Source organism: Columba livia, chromosome 5 (assembly GCF_036013475.1).
Source record: "Columba livia isolate bColLiv1 breed racing homer chromosome 5, bColLiv1.pat.W.v2, whole genome shotgun sequence".
NCBI classification, from domain to species: Eukaryota; Metazoa; Chordata; class Aves; order Columbiformes; family Columbidae; genus Columba; species Columba livia.
The window spans coordinates 50,302,581-50,321,257 of NC_088606.1; the positions used below are offsets into that span (position 1 = coordinate 50,302,581).

General features: G+C 39.6%; 1 protein-coding gene across 13 annotated transcripts in view; it reads left to right on the forward strand.

The window, feature by feature from the left end:
- Positions 1–18,677, forward strand: part of TSPAN4 (tetraspanin 4) — a 445,369-nt gene that overhangs the window by 50,373 nt on the left and 376,319 nt on the right. For 2 of the 13 annotated variants that reach the window (XM_065066064.1, XM_065066065.1), the window contains exon 1: positions 12,718–13,603. The exons of 10 other annotated variants lie outside the window; for them this stretch is intronic. In XM_065066064.1, coding sequence (XP_064922136.1) covers positions 13,506–13,603 — 98 coding nt within the window. In that variant the 5' untranslated portion in view covers positions 12,718–13,505. Of the gene's footprint in view, positions 1–8,023; positions 13,604–18,677 lie in introns of those variants that run through there. One more of the 13 variants, XM_065066066.1, reaches the window with a different exon arrangement.

The window sequence follows — 18,677 nt, forward strand, 5'->3', positions numbered from 1 at the left end:
CCATGCTTCACCCTATTTGTTTTTTGTTATGTGCTCCACAGTAAGCACACAGAAATGTGATGGTTGAAATTGCTTTGTCTTTTGACGGGCTTTCAGTTGTTGTATTACTACAGGGTTTCTTCTGCTAGGTTTTCTGCTAACACACATCAGCACAAAGGTCCTGACTGAAAGGCTGTCATTGCCCTCCCAAGACTCGCACAGGCTACATTGTAAATGGTTGTTGTTAGACGCAAGTCTTAGAATGGTAACAGCAGAAGCTCAGAAGCAGTAAGCTATCCCAACTCTTTTTTTTTTTTCATTAAAAAAACAAAGCAAAACAAAATGCCCACAAACAAAAGCAAACCAAAACCAACCACCATCACCAAAACAACAAAAAACAGCAAAAAAAGCCAAAACAAAAGCCACCCCCCAACACAACAAACTTCTCTAAAAAAATTGAGAAAGAAAACATGTACAATGCAGTTGATTCTCTCTTTGTCTAAGACTTACCTGATCATCACGTCTTCAAAATTCTTTTAAAAATGCTGGCTGTTATTTAAGATGTTATTAAAGGCCTTGCTTTGGAGAGTTTGGATAAATTTAATTTAATTAACCTTCAGCTGTGTTTCTGCACGGAAAGGTGACCTTTATAAAATGCCAATTACATTCCCAAGAGCCTGCTGTTTGCATTCTTCTGTGTCTATATATATTAAACACAAAAGTGTAAATAAAGAAAGGTACATTAAAACATGTTGAAGCATGTTTTAGGTATTTAAGGACCCTTTAATTTGAACAGCGGCATTATTAATATATACAGACATACATGGAAAAAAATGTAGCCAGTGCTAGGCTGAAGTTGTTCTAAATTTTATACCTTATTCCCATCAGAAAATGGGTCTAGAGCTGGGGAGGTTTGATGGCCATTGTCTAGAAATCAGGTTGTATGTATGTGAGTTATAGCAGTGCTTAGGGGTGTTGACAGAGGTCACAGTTGCTATGTACTATTGTATAGGCGTGTTGTAAGAGAGATTCTCTGACCCAAAAAGCATGTAAACTCAGCTGAAAAATGTTGGGAAGACTATGGCTGAGATTGGAGAAATGGCTGTCCAGGTCACGTTGCATGACTGCATTTCTTCTGAACCCCTGCTAAGCATGCTGTTGCCTAGACCAACCTGTCTTTTCTTGTTCTTGGATTCATCACTCATTCACATGCACAATTTTTCCTGTTTTCTCATGCCAGGCAGTCTCGAAGAGAGACATCTAAAAAGCATTTGTCAAATAAGACAAGTGTGAATAAACACAGTTTTTGGAGAATACAAGATCTAGTATGCTTGTTAAATTCCCCAGATTGAGTTTGCCTTTAATATGCTCTTGAGGTTGGATTTCAAATGTATTTAAGTTTCTAAAGATGTGAACAGATGCTTAGTAAAATTTTCAAAGGCTTTTAACTTGCTTAGGTGCTTTTGAAAATCCCTTCAGGTGTTTGTGTGCCTTTAATCTCCTTGATAAATTTGCAAATCCTTAGAGCCTGTTCAGCATTCAGGAGCTGAACAACATGTGGAGTCTCTGCCTTCTGTCCATACTTTTGTTGGCATATTTGTTGCAGCTGGGAGACTTGCATGCTGGCAGTAAATGCAAATGGGTCCCAGTTTTAAATCTGACCCTCAATAGTGCAGGTATATTATGTTCTCAGAATAATTTTTGTAGACGCAGAGGGCTTGTGGATTTTGTAATCGGCATCCATCCTGCTGCAAAGAGGGGATTCTGCTCTCATTCTCTGAGAAAACCCCTTTTTCAAACAAAGTTTGTATAAAAGAGAAGTTACTTGCATGTTAAAATATACTTACTCTGATTTATAGCATCATGCAGCTTACACGCAAGTACAACCTCACTTTCTCCTGCCAATGGAAATGTGCTTGTAAACAGATGTGTATTTTAGCAGGAGAGATTCACCTTACAGTTTATATCTCTGTTTCTTGCCTGGTGACTGAATAACTTACCAGGAGATGGATGTGGCAGAGATAGTGCAAAAAAGTGCAGTAATTTATCCTTGAAATCCAGCATGCACACAGAGATTATTAAAAAATGTTCTTCCATGGTTCAGAGTTGAAATAGGTCCTGTTGTGGCAACATCTCCAAGTGGTACAGGAAAAGAGCTCTTAAGTTTCAGCCACAACAAAACACTGATAGTTTCTTTCCCACAGTGTGTTCAGTTTGAATAACTTATGTTTGGATGCTCATTTTAGGACCTGACCCCATTTTAAAACCTGGTTTTGGAGCCCATTAGCTCCAGTAAACTGTGGAACAGAGCACCAGAATAAATGTGCAAGAAATACTGCATGTCAAGCACTGAATGGAATGAGGTTTGGTGTGATAGGTGGGAAACTGGTCTGCTGCTTTAAGGAAGATGCTTCTCGTGTTAGAAGTTGTCTCTGGTGTTTCTTATTGCAATTTCTTTTTTTCATCCTTTGGAAAATGAGTATGAGGAAGATATCAAACGATCAGTAGAGGAAATTTTAGTGAACTTACTAATTTAGTAAAAAAAGTATCTCCACTTGTAGTCTGCAGTGTGAATTTTAATTTTGAAGTGGAAATGCTAAGAGTCCTTAACAGTGAAAAAGGGAAGCAGTGTGTGGATGAATCTCCTTGAAAAACCTAATCTGCCAATTAAGTTTTGTTTTGACAGCCAGTTAGGTTGTTACTTTTTTCTAGTTATTGTCTTTTCTTTTTGCATTTTGCAGGTCTCTGCTTATGTAATAAAAAGATGACTATTAATCCAAAGCAGTAAAGCCTTGGAAATGATGAAATGATTACTGGGAAGTAATAATCTCTGGAGTTTGTACCATACACTACTTATTTTGTTCCTGACATTTGCTTCATCGTGTCTTATGGGTGCTTCTTGTAGAAAATGGAATTACCCTCATCCAGCTAGCAGTAAAAAGTAGTGCTTTGCTTCCCTGAAGTATGCAGTAGATGATTAAACTTTTGGAGGCTGAATTTAGTGATGCTGTGGCCTATTTTTCTTCTGAAGTTCTCTGTCTCTCTCTTTCATTGTATTCATTTCTCCACTTCCATTATTGCATGATGATTCTTATCTGTAGTATCTGACACTGGCACTTTTTGAAAGTTGGTGACAGTTTATTTTGACAGCTTTGAAAAAAAATATGAAAGTTCCTGAACAACTGGAATGTTCCATTGACCCCTTCCTCTGCTGAGCCTCGCATAAGGCCATGGAAGCGGCCTGTGGTGGGACTACTGCACTTGTTCCTCAGTTGTTGTGCAAGGTGGGATTAAATCCTCGCTTTGAAAGGATTCTGTGCCACTTAGACTTGTGCTGTCTCAGGAGCTGTGTTATGCTTAACTGTGACAGCAACTGAATCTTCTATAGTGTGGTGAGGCTGGAAAAATGTCTGTCTGATTGCCAGGGGCAGTACATGTGGGGCAATGGAGGGAGTGTAAGAGACCATGGGAATGTTGGGTCAGCTTGGTCAGATCTGTTGATTTTTTGAGTGGATATTTGTGTCTTAAGGGTGATGTGGTATTTCAATAAAGTTTCAGCTGATTACTGCATAATGTCAGGTTGCTTGTAGGTGGTGGTGTTCCTGAGACAGATAAGCAGGTTGTTCTGGTGCATGTGCAAGGGGATTGCTTTCTCTGGGAGCTCTCTCTTTGGTAGAGGAGAGCTGGTCAGATCCTCCTGCCCAATGGTTCCCATGTTTCCTGTACCCTTTCTGGTGAAAAAGGGTGGTGATTTTCCATTCCACCCCACTGGTGGAATCCCCTTCTTTCTACCTTGAACTATTATGCAGAGATGCCTTCAAATCCTAGTGCCAGGAACACAACACCAGTACCTCATCTCCACTACATCGGGACCTTGCTGAAGAGGGCCGTGTTGCTGATTGAAAGCTGCTGTTCTAGTTCATCTGCCTGCCAGTGCAGTGTCCCTCCATCCAGGGTCTTTTTCTTGGCTGCCTGCAGCAGTAACTCGAGATCTGCCTGCCATCTGGATGACACTTCTCACAATATAACTTAGCATTGATTTTTATGTTTGCTTATTGTGTAATGCTATAAATACATATGGCTGTGTATATCTTCTGCGTAACTGCAGCTGTAGCAGTGAGAATGGTGGCTTGCAGGACTGAGGAGACTTGGAGCTCTACTGCTAACTTGTTCTGTGTAGGATGCTTGCTCTCTTTCAATGTAATTTTTTTTTTTTTTTTTTAACACCTGATTTGAAAATTCTTTAATCAGAGTTTTTGCTGGTCTTTTTTTTTTTTTTTTTACTAAATCTTTGAAAATGGCGCCCTCTGATAGTGTTCCTCTTATGCTACCTGTCTTCATGTTGATGATAAGTCTTTAGATGCAGATGCATAATATGTTTGTAGTATGCACAGAAATTCTGCATGTGGCTTGCAACACCAGAGACAGATTTGTGTATCTTAATCCAGCTGCACATGAGGACTCCAGCTGAAAAGATGGGAGTGTTTAATCCCAGCTGGGGTGATAGATTTACTCTTGGCAATGCTATCAGTCAAGTTCATGGCAGAGGCTCTCCAAAGCTGGCAGAGAACATGGGTCACTGAATGTTTTACTGCAAGGTGCACACAGAAGTCAGAATGCTTGTATTGCCATTTATTTAGCTGCCTGTATAGCTCTCTTGTTTTTCTGTTGTTCTGCGTTACATCCCAGAATGCTTTGGGAACATGTGGTGCTCATTAAGTATTTCTCAATAGGGCAACAATAATCCTGAACCAGTGGAGGTCTGTGGTAACAAATAGAGGTTGCCAAATCACTAGTGTCTGATAAAACCAAACTGCTTGCAGGGTGGGAGCCAGTTCACCTATCATACTCCTGCCATACTCATTGCCAGACTTGGAGATAACATTTACTTTCCATTATTTTGAGATGCTGCATTTGTTTCTTATTGTGTCCATCTTGGGAATGCTGTCAGATGCTAGTGGCAGCAAGGAAGTCATGGGGAAGCAGAGGTCTGTTTGTGCTTAGTTAGGCAACCATGGGATGAGTTCATGATTTTGAAAAGATAACTGTGTCTGATCCTTCCAGGGCTTTTGGTTGCCCTTTGTTTTAATGTGAAACATAAGGCTGCAGTGTGGAGCTGAAGATAATGTTTCAGGCCACAGACACAGATCCCTGATGGTGACTGTGATCTGTGTTGGCAAACAGAAAGCTTCAACAACCTCTTTAAATCTTGTGTTGTACACTTTTTTCAGTTTGCTTTGTCATCGGTTGCCATAGCCAAATTGATTACTGACGATTTGAATACATTTGAATAGAGACTGAAGTAACAGCCATACAGTCCTTTAATTTTAGTTTAACTTATTTTCCCTGCCTCCCATCTTCCGTATTTTGAATGCAAGTTAAAAAAAGAGCGCAGGGAGGAAGGTGGATTTATCATAATGTGTCCTGTATATAACATTAGCTAAATTTTTAAACAGAGTTACTGCAAGGTGGTTGTTTCTGGTCACTGGGAGCTTGGCTTTCAAAAAATATTTTGTTGCTAGAAGGTGCAGCTAGGCACTAGTTTAAAGAAAAGACAGGTCCTCTGAAACTTGCACTTCTAGAACAAGTAGATATCTGACTTTTCCCTTGTTTGTAGCTGTAGAGCAGAAAGAGAAACAAACTATCCTGATTTTCAACTCTCTATTTTTCAAGTAAAGTATTGACATTTGGGGAAAAATGCAAATAGGAGCATTCACTCCTTGGTACTTACTGAAAGCAGTGCTTGACACTGTGTTATATTTATAAAGCTTGAGTTAACCACAAAAGTCAAAGCTCTATTATGTGTGCAACTTTAAAAGGAAGCTTCTAACACTGAAATTTGGGGTGGACGTTTTTCTCTGAAATACTCAAAAGGTTATTTGGATGTCCTTAGTAGAATATGAAAGAATTAGGCTGTAACAAAATTACTTTTTAAAAATCCTCTTAAATTTAAAACTAGGTTTGCATTCTAAAAATAAGAATTAAGTAAAGATACTTCATCTTGCTTTAAGGAAATAAACTAACTTCTTTTTACTGATCTTACAATGAAGACCTTGTTGGTTTGTGTTTCGTTACAAGCTTGGAGGAGAAGGAATAACAAATGCCTCTGTCACTCCAACCAGTTATATGAAATCAACATTAAAAGCCAGTGCATCAGTGCCTTTTGCTGGTACACTGCTCTGTTGGTTTATGGCCATGTGGGAAAGATGAATTAGCTGAGTGAGAAAACAGGTTTCTAGGATATTTTTCTGCGGTCAGCAAAGTTAAGTGAGGTGACAGCACTCAACTAGTTTTGCTGTATTTAAAGTTTTGAGCTACCTAGAGCTTTAAATACTCAACACCCAAATAAGTTTAGGAGAAGCTGATTTGTACTTTTTAGACTCCATTAAGGTATGTAGGGGAAAATCAAAGCCACACCAAGAAAAAGGTCCTCAGCAGGGACAAATATTTTCTTGTAATATACTTACAGAACTTCATGCACAATAGGTGTAGCAATATGTAATGTGCAGAAGTATCTTGTACTGCTTCTGTTCTATAGGTCTCTTAAAGATTGTTTTGTTGTATCACAATATTTTGCCATTAGCTTGCCAGTGGAGTGATTTGGGATTTTCTGTAATGTTGAAGTCTCTGAGATGTTGGACCTGGTAACAGAAAAATCTCAATCAGGAAGATCTCATGTGCTCCTTTGCATAACTGATGTCTGCTTAGTAAAAAAATTGTTTTTCCCCTCCCCCCTTTTTTTTCTGCATGTTAACTGGGGATTATGACCCTGCCTTTTGGCATTAGCAATGCATAGCAATAAAAAGGATAATCGAGAGAGGCTTTGGAAAAACAACAGGCTCTTCCTTTTGTACCTGCATACAAGGTGTGCTGTATATTTTCAAGACTTACAATCCAGATTGTGTTTGAAAAAAATTTCATTCACTAGCTGCATGAAATTGTACCAAATGAATTTAATTTGCTACCTTCAATTATCAGAGTCTTTGATCCTGTGTGTCAAAATCTAACCTTTTCACCCCTCTTTTCAGAAATGTTCCTGTGTAATGGAAGTGGTGGTAGGCAGAACTGCAGAAAGACTGATCTTCTGCCTCGGTCAGATATAGCTAGTGCAGAGAGTTCATGATCCAGAGCTACCCACAAGGTGCTGCATGCCCTCAGCTGCTCTTGCAGTAAGCAATTTCTCTTGGCATGGAATGGATTTAATACACTAAGTTTAACAGTATGTGACCTTCCCTTAAGAGTAATTCACTTATAGTTTTCAACCTAAGACATGAGATGCAGGAATCAGCTGGAGGAGCAGGCTCCTGCATGCTCCTGCCAAGACTGTTTGGGCACTGCATGTGCCATGATTGTGCTGTGCTTGCTCTGGAGTTACTAACATTTTGGATTTAATTTCTAAATTACCCCTTCTGGGAGCACTTGTGGGCCCCAGCAGCATGCTCTATTAGCCATGTGCAGCACATAAACTGTGGGTTAGACTTGTCATTCATTTATTTTGCTAATGGTTTTTAAGCTCTTGTCATTTGAATTGCAGGAGTGCTTAACAGGTCTAAAGTGCCACATGTAGAAGGACCAGTCCCTTCCCCAAGGCAATGTACAGTTTAAGCAGAGAAAGATGTGGAAAGGAGGCATAACTTATCCCTAGCGTATGAATAAAATGCGAATAAGACAACTAAGGAATTAGTGGAGTTATTTGCAAAGAGGCTGGGTTGGTGGGGTACTTGGCTTTGCAGCAGCAGAGGGAGTTCATCAGCAGAGATCACAGAGTATTATTTCCATGTATGGGCACAGATTTCAGTCTTCCTTCTGGCAGCTCATGTGTAGGAACCTGGAGGGCACACAAGGGTCTGTGTCCAACTCATACAATAATGAAATTATTAACGGAAGTGAAGACTGCAAGAGTTGAACCCAGGTTGCATATCTTGTTCAGAGCTTTTAAGGGCTTCCTCATTTTATAGATTAATTGAAGACACACATTTTTCTCCCATTTCACTACAGCTTTTTTTTGTCTTATTTTGCATGATATTTTAAGACTTAGGTGAAACAGAATTTTCATGCTATTCCCTTTTTACCTGCCAGAAAGTTCAGTTTTCTTACAGTTCAATTGTAAGCTTTAGTGTAGGAAAAGTCAGTAATAATTCAAGATTATAATTATCAATTGGTATGTTCAATAATGAGTTCCAAAAGGAAGTTTTTTTAGCTGAATTAATGACCAATGGCATGATTAATGCTAAATGCATCCATCAAAATCATGTTACTATCATACATGTCAGGAATTAAACATGGTTAGGTCATTATTTGACAGTTGCTACTGTGTCTGGTAGTTATTGATGTTAATTAAAAGGATGCTGGCAGGGCTGTCAAGTGAAAAGGTTGTCCCACTTCTTAAATTATTGTTAGTATGTTCCAAAATGTTTGATTAATTCCTGAAGACAGTGAGCACACACGTGGATTTTTTTTAAATCTCAAGTAGTGGCAATGACAAAAACAAAGCACAGTGTAGCACCAGCTTTGAATCTGAAGGAGTACTTTGACTTATAGTTCAGATAGTGAGTTTATTGTCTTCACTGAATACTCGTATAATCTTATGTCTGGGTGCTGGGGTTGTAAACTTTATATATTAGGGATTGTGATTATTTTTCTTTACTGTATAAGGTGTAGGTGTGTTAACCCTGGTAAAAGAGCCTTATGTGAAGTTTCATAGATGCTCTGTCTAGGACTCATGACACTTGAAAATGTGTTTGGATTTTAGCTCTTGGGATTGCTTTTTGTAGTGGACTTAAAATGCTTCTGCAATGCACATCTAGAATACTGCAGAAAGAGGTGGTCCTGACTTCCTCTTGCCTGTGGCTGCGCTTTCCTCACTCTTTTCCTTATGCCAGATTTTTCTGTTATTATTATTTTCTGCAGAGTTACCACATTCACAGCTGATTCTGAATGCTGGTGTCAGCATGAGAGAGGAGACAGGTGAAGAGCAGGCAGGCAGAGTGCAGTGTGAGTCAGGTTGCCATTTTCAGCATTTATCCTACACATCAATTAAAGTGAACATGGAACTGCTTCAGGCCCAGGCTCTCCTAGCTGTGTCTTTATGCTCTCAGCTGTACCCAACTACATCTGAACTTGTTGAAGTATGTGGTTCAGACTGATTGTTTTGATGATTTTTACCAACAAACTAGTGTTGCAAACCAGCATTGCAGGCAGTGTAAGTAATTAGAGTGAGTGGTCTATTCTGAGGCTGAACCTTGAACTAATGTGAATGTATCAATATATCTGTATTTTCTGGTCTTTGTAATGATGAGAACCTGTGTCCCACATGTGAGAAAACATGCAGTAAAGACTAAGATGTAAAAAAAAATCATAGCTTGTGGCTGAGGCATGTATAAACTAAACTGTGCATGTTAAAGGTGGACAGGCACTGTGCCCTGTGTGAAGGAGTAATGTTGTTTTTTGATACTAATCTTCTATGTAATACCTGTAATGAATAAAAGATTATAACAATGTGTGTGTACAGGTATACACATGAACATGCACACTATCAGTTCACATTTCCACACTGTTCTGCCTGCTTTCTTCACTGCTATAGGTGAGGTATTGTAGACTGAGGACTGGTTATAAGCTCTGTTAGAAGCTGATCTTGTTGGAGCATATTGCCCCCCACATATACAGCAGAAGTCTTTAATTGCTGGACTTGGAGAACTTTACTTCCTCTGAAGTAAAAGTTTTGTTTAGTTGAGAAGCCCTCTGGTAGTCCTAAGCAGGGCTGAAAAACAGTGTAACAGGCTTGGAAAACGTGCTATGGTGTATTCAAAGGGGGAGCAAAGCTGACAGCCACGTGGATACTGTCACAGAATCAACCTGGCTGCCTTGTGAGATGGTTCGAAGTCTCCTTAGCTTTGATAGGCATTAGAGGATAGATGTTATCTTTGGCATGTGCTCCTGTAATCTGTGTGTATTCAACAGAATAATGTCACTTGGTGACTACGCTGTATAATGTGTACCTGATACTGTCTGTAGGGCTTGCAGATATATTTATAATGCAAGGGGAATTAGAGGAGCCACCCACACTACTGAAATGTTTTCAGGAGATAAAGGCTGTTAAACTGCTTGAAAAGACCAGTTAGGTCTCTAGAGGGTAAAAAGCCAATTTTGACCTTACAGAAACTTTACTTGCTGATCTTACAAAGAAAGTGTTAGCAGAAGAGAGAGAGAAATCTATAATGGAATGACTTTCTGCCGTACAAAATATGCCCAATAGCAAGGTCTACAGAAGTTGTGTACTTCTGAAAAAGAAAAAGGGAATAAAGCATGATTTCTTCTCTTCACGTTGGGCAGTCCTTTTGTGGAATCCAGCTCTTCAGATCCACATGGTTTATTATTGCCTTGCCTAGCAGTGCGACTATCTCACAGTATGTGATCACATCTGTGACTGAGGGGGAGGGCAAATACTTTACTGAATAGATTGTTAATAGGGATAGTAAATGTTACATAGTATAAATGTTCTACTCTAAATTGCACTTGTAGGAGTACAAACTATACCAGTAACAAGCATTCTTATTCTGGGCTAATAACCCTAGTGGTTGGAAAGATTTTTTTCAGTAAAATGTTATTTTTCAGTAGATGGACTGGCTCTATCAATGCAAAATGACCACCTTGATTAAACATGGCTTATTTTTTTATCTGAAGGGAAATACTGCAGTTTGTTTGCTCTTGTTGAGCTAGTATCTTTATTTAAATATATTGATGCTTTTTTGGAAGGTCTATTTATCGCACCCATTACAACCCTTTTGTTTCATTCATGTGACTCTCTTTATTGAAGAGAGTCATTTGCCTGCCTTTACTGGCATAGTGACTAGATGGGTGCAACTAATAGGGTGAGTGAGGTGTTTCTTCAGAAAATATCCTTGTTACTCAATACATTAGCCAAAACAATGCTTGCTTTTGTATTTATTCCTGACAGAAGCTGCTGACCAATGTCAATATTGTTCCATCTAGCAAGTGAGAGATGGGAGGAATTTGGTAATTTGTTTCCAGTGTTCTTTCTCTGTCTCTGCTCTGGCTTTTAGGCTGAAGTTGTTGATATGAGGGTAGAACTGAGGCATGTGAATTGTCTCCAGTTGGTGATTCAGGGTGTGTGTGTGGAATGTTACTCTGACAAAGCCCCTAGAAAAGGGAAAGACTCTGAAGAAACACATTATATTTCTTATATTGTACAACAGATACTAACTGGGAGGTTATGGAAGTTGTCCTCAAGTTTGATAATTTGCTAACTTCATTCCCATTTCCGACGTGCCTGTCATGCTGTCTGCAGAAGTTTACATGTACTCATGGCCAGGTAGAGTTGCTGAGAGGCTCCTGGGTATTGCGATGAAGGATGTACTGCTTGGCTAGCTCAGAATACAAAGTGGGGTGGCTTTCGTGTACTGTGTCAAAGGCATGACCAGTAAAGCAGTTTCTTTAAACTTGACTTGCAAGTGCAGGAGTGAAGGCATCAGAGCTGTAATTTAAATCACTTCCTCTTTCTTGTAGCAGGCTGCCTTGCAACTATAGCTTTATAGCACAGGATTTAGGCCTTTAGAGTATCCGTTTTCTGCCACAGTGAGGATTAGGGTGTGGAGACATGAACCATTGCACTAGTCTCATGATCTTGTTTCTGTGCTGCGAGAGCACAGGATGGGAAGAGCTGTCGTGAGCTGGTGAGACCATCCTCCTGCTGGCGTTCTATCAGCATTATTACTCAAGTGGCTGTGGGTTTTGGGCTTGCTCTTTTCTTGCTTGATTCTTCTGCTCAAAAAGGTATCAGCCCTGGGCTCCCTTCAGGTGGATTCCATGAGGGCATGAATGCACGGCTTTCTCAGCTTGTTTTGCTGTGCTCTTTTCCCACTCGCCCATCCCCTTTCCTCAGCTGTACGCTCTTGGTTTATTTTGTCTTGCAGACACAATTGAAGGAGTTTCCAGGAGGAATGGGTCTGCAGGAATTATTTTTGCTAGCTCATTTTGTTTTATGTTCCTAATGTTAGGGAATGGATGACTTAGCTTCTTGTATTATTTGGTGTACTGCATCTTATAGAACTTGTTTAGAAACTGCTTATGTAGAACTACTTAGCATAAGTAACTAAGTTTGCTGTGAACTTTTGAACTTTCTCTGTCCTTAAGATTTATTTTGCTCTCCAGCTGCAGGTGCAAAATAGCAACTGAAGTTCAGGACTTTGATTGACATCTAGTCTGGTCTGTAAAAAGACAAACAGTTACCTGCAAAGATAAGAAGTGACCCATCTGACAAAAATGAAGAGATCCAATGAAGAACGGGGAGGCCCCAGACTCTAATTTTACAATTTGCCTAAGCTGACATGCAAGGGGTAGAAAACTTAGATTGCAAGGATATTACTGCCCAAGGTTTTCTTTATTTGAGGTCCCTCTACTGGAAGCACCCAGCTTGGGCTGCTCTATGCTCTACCTTATAAATAAATTATTTATTTAAGAAGAATTTCTGGAATCCATTGCTGAGTCTCTGCTTTGTGACACCTAGGGAATAGAAACTTCAGAACACTAAAGTTCCATGTATACATACATGTGTTCCATGTATACATACAAATCCATTAATTCACAAGGTGAAGAGTCAGGGAAATTAGTCTGGGACTCCACTGGGGTGTTTTTGTAAGGGAATTTCTTAATTCCCTTACAATTTCCAGAGGACATCAGTATGAACAGGACATACCTCTTGTTGTAGATAAAGCTGTAACTGTTTATGTCATCTACATTGAGTGATTAAGGTATAGAAAGGACATAGTGTGGAACTGCTGGCTGGACTTGGGTTGACTGGAGATGAAATTGTGTACCTGCCTTAGTGTTGGAAATATTATGGCATTGGCATATCATGGAAAGCATGGACCAGGTACAAGAAACAAATTCTATTTCTATGTTTGTATGTTGTTTCTTAACTTCCTCTCCTGCTCTGTAGAGCATGAGCAACTTTTATCAGCTTATACTTCAGAGCCTGCTCATAATGAGGAACTGCTTTTTTCCCAGCTGGTTTTAGACTTTGCTTGACTTTTGTGGCTGGCTTTTGGCTCTTGTTCTCATCCAGCTGTGAGGTGTCATCCCTCTGACTTATCTCTCGCGGACTGCCTAATGTTAAAGCAAACCAGAAGCAAGAGGATGTTATTTTCATAGCAGGAGTTTATTTGCATCTTAAGTGATACAAAGTTTTGATACAGCCACATTTCTTAAGTATAGTCTCACTGTAGGTAGCCACAGCAGCATTCCTCATAGTTGAAAATTAAATACTTGCTTTGGTTAGCCATCTGCTCAGGGCCAGGACCAGATAACTCACAGGCCCCAGACAATGCCAGATGCTTACAGTGCTGTATGAGCAGGCATTTCCATAAGGGGCCTGCTTGCATGGGTTCTGGGTTGGGAGGTGTTTTGTTTGCATTAGGGTAGTGCATGCTAATTGTAATATATGGGCATCAGCCAAGCATTGTGTTTGCAACCGAGTACAACATTAGCTGTTCAAAGTGAATAACAACATGCATATGAAGTATAAACTAGAGAGCAATTTTAGACTGTGCCAGACTGAAGATGAGACAGAAGAGCAAAGGCAGATGGCAGAAACTGCTGGGGAAAGGTAAAGACAGACATTACAGTTGTTATTGACTTGTGGGCCTGGTGTGGTTCTAACAAGAAATAATGCTGTTAGAATACCAGTGAAGAGCTGTTATCCCTGCAAGTCTAATCTCTACCAGTAGCTTTTAGTTTACCTGACCAACTCTTATGTGATTGTACCAAACTGCAAGACAGAAGGACAATCAAATTGAAATACTTTAAATTTGGATTTTCCTGAGGATGGATGCTTTTTGCTGTCTATACTTTTCTGAAGCTTCAAGAAGGACTTTCTACCTAGTCATAAACTTGTATGGAGCTTTGCATTATTTTATATATATATAAATATATATATATATATATATATACACACACACACATATATATATGTGTGTATATATATACACATATATGTGTGTATGTATATATATATGTATGTATTTTTTCCTGTTTTCCTTCTGTTTGTTAAGTATAAGCAGGTAATTATTTGTATGCTGTACTGCCCAGTCTGCCCCAAACAAACCCAGAAATTTCCAGAGCTGGACATAGTAAATAGGTATCGTGAGAGGTGATTTCTGCTATCAAAGGGCAGATGGACCAGTTAGTTGGAGTGTTTTCTCTGTTGTGTGTGAGAACTGAGGGGCAGAGAAGCAAAGACTCAAGTCCCTTTCATAATTGCTTTGCCTGTATAACAGGGATCTAGCAAGGAGATAAAGAATGGTGTCTGCTTCAAGTTGCTTTAACTAATATGGTATGATGTGGCATTACGGTAACTGACTCAGCACAAAACTTTCAGACGCATCCAAATAGTTTAAAGATGTTGATTCTGAAGCGATAAGCCAGCCTTCATTTCTACAGTGGGACTTAAAGCAAACACAAAAGACAATATTGATTTGGTTTTGCTGAGGCCTAGTGATGCTAACAACCCTATAAATGTGTTTGAGGTACCAGCAATGTGTATAGTTGTTTAGTAGTTTTGATATAGAGACCTAGTATGTAGGTGCTGGTTTAGGTGCTTTCTAGACTTCACAAATAAGTGTGTGTTGGAGACTATTACAGGTTCTGCTTGAAAGGTGATAATTTGACTCCTCTGTAGACCACAAAAAAATTTTCAATGTGTTTTGTGCAGTTATCCTATAATGAGCCTCTTGTCACTGGGACTATGTACTTGTGGGTGTTACCCAAGGCATCCACATTTTTGCAGGACTTGAGAAGGGCAGGGCAGCAAGTTGTGAAGTCTTGAGGATGCTTTGTGACAAGGGGGCATAAGTGTATTTCTAAAGGGGTTTGGCTGGAAGCAAACTGAATGTGAGTGCTCACCCCAGACAGAAGGGGTAAGCTTACAAATTTGTGGGGAAATCTAGTGGTTAAGACTGTCAGAAAGTTGCGTAGAACAACACTTGTCAAAATGAAAAACCCTTTGGACAATGTGAATGCAGCTATGCTGGCCCAGATAGATATGAGTTGTGCTTTACTTCACTCACTGACTGTGTGGCATTCAGTGCTCTCACCATTGCCAGACAGCAGCACTCTTCAATTACTGCACAGAAGCTCTTCATTTACCACAAAGTGCCTGCCATAGGTGCAGCAATTCTGGCCCAACAAAAAAGCGTGTTAATGTGTAACAGGTGCCTGATGTGCTCACAGCGGATGCTACACAGCTCTGCCAGCACAGGGACCCCTGTGGCCAGATCCGGTTGCTCTGATGGAAGATCAGAGCTGAAGGGGTTGCTACAACCCGAGATGGAAAACTTATTTGTTTTGTGTGTTTTGGATAGTTGGTTTAGGAGAAAAAAAGATCTAGTCTTTCCTCAAAACTGAGAATGTGTTGGTTTAACTCTGTAAAGTTACCACAAAGGGCAAAGATAGGATATGCCACAGTATGATGTGGGTTTCTGAAAGAGTGTGCTGTGACCCTGGACCTAGCTGGTAAACCATCAGTTATCTCAGGCAGTGCTGTGCTACCCTTGCTCAGAGAGCGCTTGGAGAGTGGGCAGGATCCTGCTGTCGCCGGTGCTGCCTTCCTCATAGTGTGTCAGGTCCACACCTGTCACAGCATGGAAAGGTTAGTCCTTCTGCTTATAAAGATGATAGAGGGACAAATACATGCAATCTTGTGATGCTCTAAGAGATGAGTCAGCTCTCTGGGAACTGGAGTAACTCCTTTCTCCTTTCTTTAGAAAATACCTGTGATCTCTACTTAAAGGCTTACTGTGAGAAATAGTTGGCTGTGTCCACTGAGAATGTATTTCAGGAGCTAAGTACCTGTCATATTTTAAAAGCACCGTATGTTTCAGAAAAACCTGAAACATTTTTAAGAATCACTGGGCGAGTACTGGAATCAATGCATTTCAACAGTGCTATATCTGCATTTGTGTATGTGTATAATCTCATAGATGAAATGAATTATCTGAAAAGAAACCTCTTCAATGGTGAATTTGAAATAATGACAAATCAAGTTAAGACTTAAACTTTTCCAAACCATTTAACAGCACTTAAATTAAAAAAGTATTTACTAGTGCAAGTTTGGCTAGGGCTTTAAAGGAAAATGGAGGGGCTCAAACCACAGGAAATCAATGGCTTAATTGTCTGGAAAAAGAGTTCACTACAGTGCCAGGATAACCTGTGGGAGAAATAGCCTATTCTGCAGGAGTAGGGAGAATATTTGTCACTTAAATTTCTCAGCAGTATCAGTTCCACAACAGGTAACTCGTGAAGTTGTGAGACTTGATTTAGAGTTGAGAATGCTATATAGCTTGCACCAGAGAAGGATTAAAGACTAAATGAAAGGTGGTGAGATATTCTCTTTATTCTAGTAGAACCATTTACCTTTCCTTTCTCTCACTGTAGGCAATACTATTTTAAAAACAATTTTAAACGTAAAGTTTGTTTTGATAAACCTACTTTCTTCATGAACCATCAAGTTCGGGACAGTTTAGGTAGTAAATAAATGCTATTTCTGCAGCTTTTAATTTGGTTTCAATTTTCCTCTAAGGACAGCATGACATAATAAAAGTTAAACAATAAAAAAACTTCAACAAAACGAAAGAAGAAACGAACAAAAAAATCCAACTCCAACTGTAGTAGAAAGGAAATCCATTATACATTCATCTAAAAATAGCAAAAATTGAAACTTGAATATATGTATCATTTCTTGCATAACTACTTAGTTAAATGAATGGTGATGTATCTTCCTTAACAAATTTGCATGCTTAACTTTAGTGTATAGGGTATTTCTATCTAGATATATATATGTTCTTTATAGTTACTAAGCAAGGCGAATCAGCCCTTTTTCAAGCATAACAGCTAAAAATAGAAACCAAGTTTAAAGCTGCTGACCTTAATCAGGGTTTCATATTTTGGACTTCTAATCACTTTGATTTAATTATGAATATTGAAACTATTAAACTGTTAGTGCACGTCACAATAAAGTCTGAGTGGTGATGTCTGGCAACTTAAATAAATTGCCTAGCACAACACTCTGGATTTCACAGGATTGTTAAAACTCCTCAACAGTTTCTGGTCTGAAGATAGTTTGTTTTCTGTAACTATGTAGCACACGTCTCCCTGGGATCTAGTTACACTACATACAAAGGCAGACATGTAGAGTTGGATGACCATGATGGAAAGCATGGGCTGATGCAGAGAGGCCCTCAGGAGTCTGCCACATTTCAGCCTCCCTTGTAGGTTTACCTGCTTTGAAGAGTAACTGCCTTCTCAGGCTGCACTGGGACAGCCTTGTCCTCCCCAAAGCGTGGGTTGTTCATGTTGCTGATTTCATCTAGAATGCCCAGGGTACATAAGAGCTTAAAGCCTCGTCTTTCTGCTCTGTATTTGAGAATAAAAGCGGTAAAAGTGAGAGTTCCCCTGCAGGAGAAGAGGGAACTTTCTCACGGGTCAGGCTGAGACTGGAGAGCAGCTTAAGGAGGATCACAGATCTTGCAGCTTTCAGTGCTAAGTGCTGAGCACAGATATCCTTGCAAGCAGGAACACAGTGCAAATATTTAACAAAGCCTTGTTAAGAGAATATTCCAGGCCATGCAGTTCTCTCTGGAATATTGCTAAAAGATTAAACAACATGTGACAGATGGTTATGTTGTTTAATACAGTACTGGAAAGTGTCCAGTATTACAGTAATACATATGATAGAGTAGAAGGAGGTCAGATATCTTACAGTCTGCCAGACATGTAGCTGTGCTCAGGATCAGTCACTTCTGAATTAGCAGGGGTGATGGTCTAGATTTTGTAAGTGTAGTTCGGTAAAAGAATATCCCCTGCAGCCTTAATCTTGGACAGAGGAGAGATTTCTTTAGTTATAAGTTGTACATGGGTCTCAAGCACACAGGATCACAGTTCATCAGTAATGTTTGCAGCTCTCTACCATTTTCTGGTATAGGCCACATAGCTATGAGCTGGAGCTTTATTTGATTAAGTGTTTACTGAAGAGCTCCTGTGCTCATCAGTTCAAGAGCTGATAATGCAAGCTGATAATGCAATGCTACAGTCCCGTATTCTGGACTTTGTAAAGAGTAACTCCAAGAGCAGGATCAAGCCAGTCGTTTTCTGAGACAAGAGTGAAGCACATGTTGCAGGAATAGGGTTGTCAGGGTTAATGCTGATATAAGAATAGCATAGAGTTCAGGAAATCCTAAAATAGGAGTGGGAAGGGTGTATCTATTTATATATTCAGAATCCAGAAGGGTAGTCAAGTATCGAAGCTTGCACAGATATCAGCTGGAGGTAGCTTATCTGGCAAATCTGCTGCATTTGAGTACATGATGATGGTATGGGCATGGCAGGAGAGTTGTAATCTTTTGTGAGAGCGAGGAGATGTCTTGCATCAAGCAATAGGAATTGAAGGAAGAGATTTCAAATAAACATGATGATTCTAAGATGTCAGGTGGAGTTTTGTTTGAGGAAAGAACGTGCAGGCAAGAAATACAACATTACCTTAAAAAAATAAAAAAAAAAATAAAAAAAAAAAAAAAAGAAAAAAGTGGGGGTGGGTGGGAGTCTGGTGTGTGGTGGTACAGAGATGAAATTTGCTGACGTTTCCTATTGTTATTTTTATCTTAAAGCAGATATGAACGCTGCTTTTG